General features: G+C 57.9%; 1 protein-coding gene across 2 annotated transcripts in view; it reads left to right on the forward strand.

Moving 5' to 3' along the window:
• The window catches only part of CNFN (cornifelin), an 11,712-nt gene extending 3,049 nt beyond the window's left edge, over positions 1-8,663 (forward strand). Inside the window, exons 1-5 of one of the 2 annotated variants that reach the window (XM_084905309.1) lie at positions 176-5,871; positions 6,508-6,607; positions 7,034-7,144; positions 8,229-8,365; positions 8,452-8,663. In XM_084905309.1, coding sequence (XP_084761435.1) covers positions 6,571-6,607; positions 7,034-7,144; positions 8,229-8,365; positions 8,452-8,541 — 375 coding nt within the window. In that variant the 5' untranslated portion in view covers positions 176-5,871; positions 6,508-6,570 and the 3' untranslated portion in view covers positions 8,542-8,663. Of the gene's footprint in view, positions 1-175; positions 5,872-6,451; positions 6,608-7,033; positions 7,145-8,228; positions 8,366-8,451 lie in introns of those variants that run through there. The other variant, XM_084905308.1, reaches the window with a different exon arrangement.
• The last annotated feature ends 1,183 nt before the right edge of the window (positions 8,664-9,846 follow it).

Below are 9,846 nucleotides of genomic sequence, written 5' to 3' on the forward strand. Positions count from 1 at the left end.
ACACCCTCTACTGGGGTTTGAGCCTGCAACCCGGGCATGTACCCTAACCCAGAATCCAACATGACCTCCTGGTCCATACGTCCACACTGAACCAATGAGCCAGCGGCTGGGCCAGGCGGTAATACTCTTGCATGCCTCCCTGTCTTTGCTCATGCTGAAATGCACCCCTCCCTCGCCTGTACCTCCTGCTCCTCCGAGATCCAGCTGCAATGGCCCCTCTGGAAACCATTTCCTGGCTCACCAAACCCCAAAAGACCCCTTTACCTCTGCACATTCCTGCACATCAATGTGTGGGCCTGTTCTGCCACCTGGCCCATCTTGGTCACCACCATTGCCCGGCATGAGGACTGGCACACTGCTTGAGTAATGGGTGGGTGAAAGTGTGAATGGGTGGGTGTGGGGGTTACATGAGGACATCAGTGAGAGAATCAATGAAGGTCGGAAGGACTGAATGGACCGGTGGGCAGGGCAGATAGGTGCAGACTTAGGAGAATCAGATTTAGGGTGGGAGAAATGGCACGGACGGAGGACTATCTGAGACTGTGCGTCCCGAGTCAGTTTCTCTAACAAAGCAAAATGGGCGCTAGCCCACCTAAATGCCTCACCAAGACCACTGTTTCCCAGCGGAGCTATGTCCAGAATCCCAACACTGGGCGTGTGTGCAGGGCTTATCCGCTGGACCCACGGAGCCTGCTCCCTCCACCCGCTCCAGTTTCCGAGGAGCCCACAGGGATTCCCCCGCCCCCTCCTCCCCGTGTCCCTCCAATTGGCAGACTGGCAGGACGCTCGGGGCCCCGCCTACTAAGGAACAAGCTGGGGGTGGCCCAGGCTAGTAGGAGATGGGGTGTCTATGAGTGGGTAATAGTGAATGATGTCATGAGTAGCTTATCACAGCTGGACTCCGTGTCAGACCCGCCTCTGGCAAAACAGAACCCGGAGGTAGCTGAGAGCGTGTTTGATTGGAGAAGAGAGAAGCCAGTGGGGTTTCTGGCTGCAGGAGCCTAGACTGTTTGCTGGCATGACCCTGGCTCCTAAGGAAGGATGGAGACTTGAGAGCCCTGGCTCCTTGGTCCTGAGGAGGCTGGGGGCCCCGAGGGAGGAGGAGGGTGAGGAGGAGTAACTAGGGGCCTAGACTTCTGGGTCTGAGGAAGGAGAAGGCTGAGAGCCTGAACTCCTGGATTTTGAGGGAGGAGGGAACTGGGAACCTGAAAGGTTGGGGTCTAGGGATGGGGACTCCTTGGTCCCAAGAGTCACTGGCCTGCCCACAGATGACAGAGTTGAAGTTCAGTATTTTATGTGGCTCCTTTTGGGATTGGAGCCAGGCCTTGTCCCCAGACAAGAGAGGTGGGGCTTGACTAGAGATGATGAAGAGGCTTAGTAGAAGCTCTGACCTCAATATGCCTTTTCCTCGTCCCTAAAAGGGAAGTCAGGGGCAGGGTGCTGTCTTCGAAAGGAACCCACAGAGTGGGAGGAGACTTGAAACTCACGCGGAAACAAAAAGAAAAGCATGAATAGCAATAGAGAGATTAAGATATTGAAATTAATGACAGAGTTCTTGTATGGAGTTTACTATGGCCCAGGATCTGTGCTAAGCATTTTAGACAATTATCTCATATCTTCCTCATAACAGATCTAAGAGATTGGATTATAATTATTATTATAATCTCCATTTTACAAGTGAGGAAATTGACACCCAGGGAGAGAGAATCAAGATGTAAAGCGACAGGAGAGACACAAAACACAGATGGTGGTAAACAAACAGGTACATACAGACCCATAGGGAGAAGAAGAGATAAACAAGGGGGAAGAAGAGGGGCTGAGAGCCCGGACATTGCCGGGGGGCGTTGAGAGGACAACACTCCCGGGTTCTGAAGGAGGAAAGACCAAGATGGGAACTCTCGGGTATTTCCAACCCTGACCCCCACATGCTGTCCAGTCCTTCCTGCTCTGGGCATTTGGCCTGGTTGGGGTCAAAAATAGTGATTACAGGGAGCAGGTGTGTCATTATCCTATTAGGAGGTGATAAGAAAATGATTCACGGGGGTGCCCTAGGCCTGGGAGGAGTCTTCCCCCCATAGCCTCTTTGATCTGGACAGATCGGACCTCAGAGAGGACTGGGGAGGGGCAGGGCCCTCTCTGTGCCTCTGCTTCGCTGAGTCTCCATCATCCAGAACCATTGCCACGTCCCTCATGGAAACAGATGAGCCACCCTACAGGGGCAACAACTTAGCTGGTGGGTCTTCACTCTCTGGGCTTCTCTCTTTCCCCCAGACCTTGAACCAGAGCCCAGCAGACGTCCTGGCTCATGGAGGGGCTCAGCCAATGGAGTGGGTGGACAACATCCACATCTTTCTGTGCACCTCTTCTCTGGCCCCATCCTGCCGTCTCTCCTGTCCCCACCGCGCTTCATTTCTCAGCCGCTCCCTGGTCTCCCTCACCTCCTCCCACCTTCCCTTCCACCTGATGTTCCTCCCAAAGCCATTGGACCCACCACCCCCTTTAGGGAGAAACTGGGGCTCACCTTGGAAGGTGCCAACCTCGCAGGGCCCGGATAAGACACATTACTAGCACCTCAGAGTCAGAAATGCAGGAGCACACAAACCATGTGCCCTTACAACACGTGCTTGAGGTCATCTCGTGTTTACACCCACACAATCCGAGAATCACACACTCAGCACATGCAATCACCTACAAACACAAACATAGGCACGCAATCACAGAATCACTGCAGACAACACAGCCAGAAATATCCTCTCCCACATGCAACACAGACACCCCCACTTTGCAGTTACATGCCAGCCACTGATAGACATCCAGCCAGTTCCTGTGAGGACCGTGAACTAAGACTTGGTTTCATTGACTATTGTATCCCCAGCAGCTCAAACAGATCATCATCATCATCATCATCACCAGTACCATGAACACAAAGTACTTCCTATGTGCCAGGCACAAGTCTAGACATTTTACATGAATTAACTCATTTAATCCTCTCAAAAACTCTACTTGTGACAACCCATTTTGCAGATGGAAAATTGGAGGTCCCAGACAGGTTAGTTCTTTGCTCAATGTTTCACAACCAGTAAGAGGCCATCAGGGTTTAAACTCGGGTTTTTAGTCCATTGCACAAGGCCACCACTCAATAAATATTGCCAGCCTTAACCCAGTCAGAATTACAGAACCTTGACAGCTGAGACCACACCCAAACTCAGGCACACAGTGGGGTGTAGAATCAGAGATGCCGATAGAGACACACAAATAGGGAAAAACCCTTCACACCCCAGAACATGGACACACACAAAGTGACACATACAGAGACAATCCCCACACGGACACGCACCACACCACACCAAAACCTAGACACGGGCCCACCCAGAGCTCCCTGTTCCGGGCTGGCCCTCGAGGAAGCCGCAGGCTTAGGATGGAAAGAGGGGCCACTTCACTCGTCCGCTCAGCCTGACTGGTTCCACCAGGCCATGGATGGCACCACCCACCTGATGAAACCATGGTTGGGCAACTGGACTCAGACCTGGCCTGGCCGTCTAGATTCTAGGGAGAAGGGGCTGGGTGTCCCATCCATGCATCCTAAGGGCGGAGAGGAGAGGGGTTGGGACCTGGACTCTCCGAGCCTGAGGAGGGAGGACTGGGGGCCAGAATCCTGGGTGTTGGGAAAGGAGGGGACCAGGTACTTGGATTCATCTGTCTTTGAAGGTAGGCAAATAAAAATACAGGATGCACAGTTAAATTTGTAAAAGGCAAGAGAGTTATGTGACCTGAAGAGAAACCACAGTATATATAGGATGGCCGGTTAAATTTGGATTTCAGATTAACAAGTATTTTGTTAGTATACGTATATAACAAATACTGTGTGGGACATGCTTATACTAAAAACAGCATTTGCTGTTTCTCTGAAATGCACATTTAACTGGGCATCCTGTATTTTATCAGGCAACCCTATTTGAGAGGAGGAAGTCAGATGCTAGAGACGCTGCCTGGTCCACTCCTCAGCCCCCAGGCCTCTCCTCTTCCTGCCCCTCCCCCCACCCTCCTCCTTTCCCCCAAGCAGGCCACCTCACAACTTCCCCAGCCCCTATTTCCTCACCCACATGAGTTGCTGTATCTAATTGCTGCCCCCAGGCAGTGTAAGAGTGGGGAGAGGAAACTGGAGGACAGCTCTGGGTGTCATCCTGGGAGCCCCAGGTCCTCAGAGATGACTGACCCTGAGTCACCTTCACCCCATGGTCTGACGGCTGGGGGAGGGGAGTGGCTTGTGCCTCCACAGAGCATGCCTGGAGAGGGGGAGATGCTGAGATAGGAAGCCAAGAACATAGGCAGGCAAGAGACATGGAGCTTGGAGGGGAAAGACTCAGAGGTGGGGAGATAGCGAACCAGAGAAATCTGGAAACATTGGCAGAGATGAGAAAAGAAAGAGAAGAGATTCAGAGCTGGAGACAAAGAAGCAGGGATGGGGGGACAGGGAGCTAGGACAGAAATAGAGAGATGCTCCACAGACATTCGTTTGCCCAGACGGTGTGATGGGCAAGAGACCGAGTCTGAGGCAAGGACAGCAAGCCACCATGTGGTACCTCGGACCAAGACTTGGGACCTGCTGGGTTGAAGCAGGGGTTTGGGGGAAAGCTGAGATGCCCGGCGAACAGGATGCTCCACCTGCCATCACCCCATGCCCAGTGGGGTGACGACACCACCTTCTCTGCAGGTGACACCCCAATTTTCCAGTGCCTCCTACATTTTTGGGGTGACACCCGTACTGGAAACCCCACCCAGCTCTACTGCTGCTTCCCTCACTGAGTCACCTCCAACCCCGCCAGGCTTGTTGGAGGGGAGACACTGGTGACTCAGGTGTCCAGGCCCCCAGCTCTTTTACCCTCAGGACCCTCCCCCCCTCAGGGATGCAGCTGGCCGAAGCCAACAATCTGGACCCCAGCCCCGTCCTCCCTCAGACCCGGGGGTCCAGGCCCCCAGTCCTCTGCTCTGTTAGGACCAGGAGGCCTGGGCCACAGCCACCTTCTTGACTCTCGTTCCCAGCTCCTCCCTTCCCAATTTGGAGGTGGGGTGAGGTGTGTTTATGTACTTTGGTTCCAACATGAATTGCAGCCAAAACACACTGCCCCCCCCCACCCCCGACGTGCCCCAGGCCCTGAATGGGAGACAAAGTCCCCTCTCCCAGGGACATGGGGACCTCACTAAGGATGATGGGAGAGGCCTCAAAGGGAACTCTCGCTGCACTCCCTACCGCACTGCATGCCTTTCTTCTCCTCCTCCCTTCCCTCCGAGTCCAGTGGTTCCCTCCACCGACCTGCCCCTCCACCTTCTCATCGCTTCTCTGAATGGGTCTCCCCTCCTCGCGTTTCTCCCCAGATCTTTGTGCCTCTTTTTCTCCATCCCTGTGTCTTCTCACCTCCCTCCATATATCTAAACCTCCTCTCCCTCTGACCTTGTCCTCCCTCTGTCTCTGTGTCCCCTTCCTTCACCATCGCTCTGACTCTCCCTCTCTTTTGGTCTCTGTCCTCTGACCCAGCTGTGCCCCTTGCGCCTTGGCTCCCAGCACTTGGCCCACTCCCCTTTCTATCCTCATCCCTGGACCCTCCCCCACAATTTCCAGGTCTTCTGAAGTACTGGAGGAGGGGAAGTGGGGGAGAGGGGTGGAGAGGGAGGAGGAGCAGTTCCAGTGTGTGTGTGGGGGGAGAGGTTCAGCCTGACCGGCTGGGCTCCCTGGGCACCTCTGTCAGAGCCCCGCCCAGGCCCTGTGGCCCGCCCCAATATAAGCAGCTCCGGGCCTGAGACTGAGAACCCAGTGCCCGTGTCACCCACACCTGTCTGCACCATCGCCATCGCACCGCCGCCCTCCTGCAGGTAGGCAGCCCCCACCCCAATCCTCTGCTCTGAGGTCAGCCTCTGCTCTGCTCTCCCTCGCACATCTCTCTGTCTACTTGCAGAGCACTCTCTCTCTTCTTCTCTCTCTCTCCCTCTCCCTCTCCCTCTCCCTCTCCCTCTCTCTCTCCCTCTCTTCCTCTCCTCTCCTTCCCTGTCTTTCTCAGTGCTGCGTGGGCCCCTCCTCAGCCTGAGACCCGCTGGGTTGAGTTTGGAAGTCCTAAGGCCTAGCACCCGCTCTGCTAGCCGCCTTGGCACTGGAGGTGGGACATTTCTCTTCACCTTTCTCAGCCTCAGCGTTCCATCTGTGAAAGGGGCTTGCGGAGACGTGAGTGCTAGTGGCATCTCTGTGGGCACCAGGCGCTGATCTCTTCCTGCCCGCACCTCTGACTCAGCCTGTCTCTGCCTCTCCGTCTCTCTCTCCAGCTCTGCCTCTGGGAGGAGGGTCCTCTGGGGTCTGTCGGGCAGCTCTACAGAGACGGGCGAGTTTCTCGCCCCCACCCCATACACCCCATTCCCAGCCTCTTCTGCCAGCAGGCTGACGGGGCCTATTTCTCCCCAGCACCTTCCCCTGAGAACCCAGTGCCCCCCCCCCCCCTCAGTATCCAGTGTCCCTAGGACAGACCCGCCGCTGTCACCGCTGCCACTCCGCCGTCCCGCCGCCGCCTCGGGGCCAGCAAGATGCAGTTTGAGATGCACGACAACGTGAAAGGCAAAGGTGGGATCCCTGGACGGACCAGCAGCCCCTCCGGCCCCTGGAACCGGCTGCTTCCCTCCCCCGGGCGCCCTGGCCTCGAAGACAGACAGACAGACAGACAGACAGACGGCGCCTGCCTGCTGGCACCCCAAAGGCGCCAGGAGCCCGCACCCCGGCCCAGACGGAGACGGCGGCAGCGTCCCAGCCCCGCCACACCTTCCCCAGCCGCGCAGGAGCCCCGCAACCAGACGTGCAGGAGGCGGGGCGCGGGCCGGCCGGGGTGCCGAGGCCCCGATGTGGCAGCGGGAAGGGAGCTCCGCGGTGTCCCCTCCGTGGGCGGCCGGCTGGCCGCGCCCAGACTGCCCGGCAGAGGGAGGGGCGGCGTGGTGCGGGGACCCTGGAGGCGCCGCGAGGCTGCCCGCTGACCCCTGTCCGCCTCCTCCACAGCCATGTCCTACCCGGTGACCAGCCAGCCCCAGTGCGCCAGCACCTGCTACCAGACCCAGATCAGCGACTGGCACACCGGCCTCACGGACTGCTGCAACGACATGCCCCTGTGTGAGTGCCCCCCGCAGCACCCCTCCAGCCCACTCCCCCTCCCCATCAGCACCCTCCAGCCTACTCCCCCCCACCCCAGCACCCCTCCAGCCCACTCCCCCTCCCCATCAGCACCCTCCAGCCTACTCCCCCCACCCCAGCACCCCTCCAGCCCACTCCCCCTCCCCATCAGCACCCTCCAGCCTACTCCCCCCCACCCCAGCACCCCTCCAGCCCACTCCTCCTCCCCATCAGCACCCTCCAGCCTACTCCCCCCACCCCAGCACCCCTCCAGCCCACTCCCCCTCCCCATCAGCACCCTCCAGCCTACTCCCCCCCACCCCAGCACCCCTCCAGCCCACTCCCCCTCCCCATCAGCACCCTCCAGCCTACTCCCCCCCACCCCAGCACCCCTCCAGCCCACTCCCCCTCCCCATCAGCACCCTCCAGCCTACTCCCCCCCACCCCAGCCCACTCCCCCTCCCCATCAGCACCCTCCAGCCTACTCCCCCCCACCCCAGCACCCCTCCAGCCCACTCCTCCTCCCCATCAGCACCCTCCAGCCTACTCCCCCCCACCCCAGCACCCCTCCAGCCCACTCCTCCTCCCCATCAGCACCCTCCAGCCTACTCCCCCCCACCCCAGCACCCCTCCAGCCCACTCCTCCTCCCCATCAGCACCCTCCAGCCTACTCCCCCCCACCCCAGCACCCCTCCAGCCCACTCCCCCTCCCCCCCAGCACCCTCCAGCCTACCCCACCCCCCCACCCCAGCACCCTCCAGCCTACTCCCGCCGCCCCCTCCTTGGATCCTGATTCCCACTCTGACCCTCACGCCTTCCTCGGACCCCAAAACCTCCTGGGATCCTGACCTCACACCTCCAGCTTCCCCTCCTACCCTCAACCTCCCCCCCTCCCCCCCACCACCACCTCCTTCATTCCCTATTTCTCAGCCATAATCCTCCACCCCAACTGCCGGGACCTTCACTTCCCCACACTCAGTTCCCTCGGGGACCTTCAGCGTGGCCCCAGGGACCCTCAGCCTCGCTGGCAGGAGAAAGGGGGCGGGGGCACCCAGAGGCCTCGCTGACCGCCCTCCCGCCACAGGCCTGTGCGGCACCTTCGCGCCCCTGTGCCTCGCCTGCCGCATCTCGGACGACTTCGGCGAGTGCTGCTGCGCGCCCTACCTGCCCGGAGGCCTGCACTCGCTGCGCACCGGCATGCGGGAGCGCTACCGCATCCAGGTGCCAGGGCGGCGCCGGGGGCCGGGGCTGGGGCTGGGCTCCCGGGTCCAGGGCGGCGCTCCTAACCTCTCTCTCCCACCCTCTAGGGCTCCATCGGGCACGACTGGGCGGCCCTCACCTTCTGTTTGCCCTGCAGCCTCTGCCAGATGGCGAGGGAACTGAAGATCCGAGAATAAAGAAGTGACTTCCCCCCCCACCCCCCTTCCCCTCTGGTCTGCTGGCCTCCACTGCCCCCTCCTGGGAGGGCCTGCCCTCCGCCCTATCCTGACACCAGAAATACACCCACAATAAAAACCTGAAAACCAACCCGCCCACATCTTTGTCCCAGGGAAGGAATCTGGGTGGAGAAGGAGGTTTGGTGAGAAAGGTGGGGACTCGGAGGATGCCTAGGTGTGGAAGTTGGGGAGTCAGATCTCTGACAGGCACGCCGCCCTCCCCCACCTGCTGTGGATGACACCAGCAAGTCCTTCCCTCTCCAGTGACAAACTAAAACCTCTCACCCTTCAGCTGCCTGTCTGAAGCTCTGCCCAGATGGTGAAAATTACGCAAACCCACAAGGCCTTCTTGGGAGAGTCCAGGCACTCAAGTTCAAAGAGAAGTTTTAGGAGAGACCCTGCTCACTTACCCCCTACAGATCCTTAGCCCACACACGACTGCCTGGTCAGGGAGCTGTGTTTTCAGAGAACTGCAGACCCAGGGCTTTCTGGAGCAGGAAGGAGTCCGATTCGATCCCCTTTATCACAAAAGCAACTACAGATGAGAGAACATGCTGGTTTCGAAATTGGACAGCCTGGGAGCCAATCTTGGCTCTGGCCACATACTGTGTCGTCAGTGAACTGATAACCTCCTCTGAGGGCAATCCCTGATGGGCCACATGGCTACTGGAGGGCAAGAGATGGAAAGACCGCGAGTGAAAATAGACAGTGGTTGCTACTTGTATTATTTTATGTAGAGCACAAGGTAACTATTCTAAGGTTATGTGTCATTGGTTGTAATTATTCTCTATCTGTGGACCCAACCAGGGTGACACCTTAACCTGGAATACCCAATAGACATCTCAAATTTAGCACGTCTCACCCTTAACTCAGTTTCCCTCCCAAACCTGCTCCTCCACAGTTAGGGAACCAGCAAGCCCCAACCTTCCAGGTGCTCAGTCACCTTCTCTCTCACCCAGCAAATTCTGCCTCTTCTTTAAAAATAGATCCAGCCAAAGCCGGTTTGGCTCAGTGGCTAGAGCGTCGGCCTGCGGAATGAAAGGTTCCAGGTTCAATTCCGGTCAAGGGCACGTACATTGGTTGTGGGCACATCCCCAGTGGGGGGAGGTTGCAGGAGGCAGCTGATCGATGTTTCTCTCATGATGTTTCTAGGTCTTTGTCCCTCTCCCTTCCCCTCTGTAAAAAATCAATTAAAATATATTTTTTTAAAATAGATCCAGAATCTCACTTCTCACTCTAGTGCCCCCACATTGTTCCAGCCACCCT

Source organism: Pipistrellus hanaki (assembly GCF_964339955.1).
Source record: "Pipistrellus hanaki genome assembly, chromosome: 15".
In the NCBI taxonomy this organism is placed as follows: domain Eukaryota; kingdom Metazoa; phylum Chordata; class Mammalia; order Chiroptera; family Vespertilionidae; genus Pipistrellus; species Pipistrellus hanaki.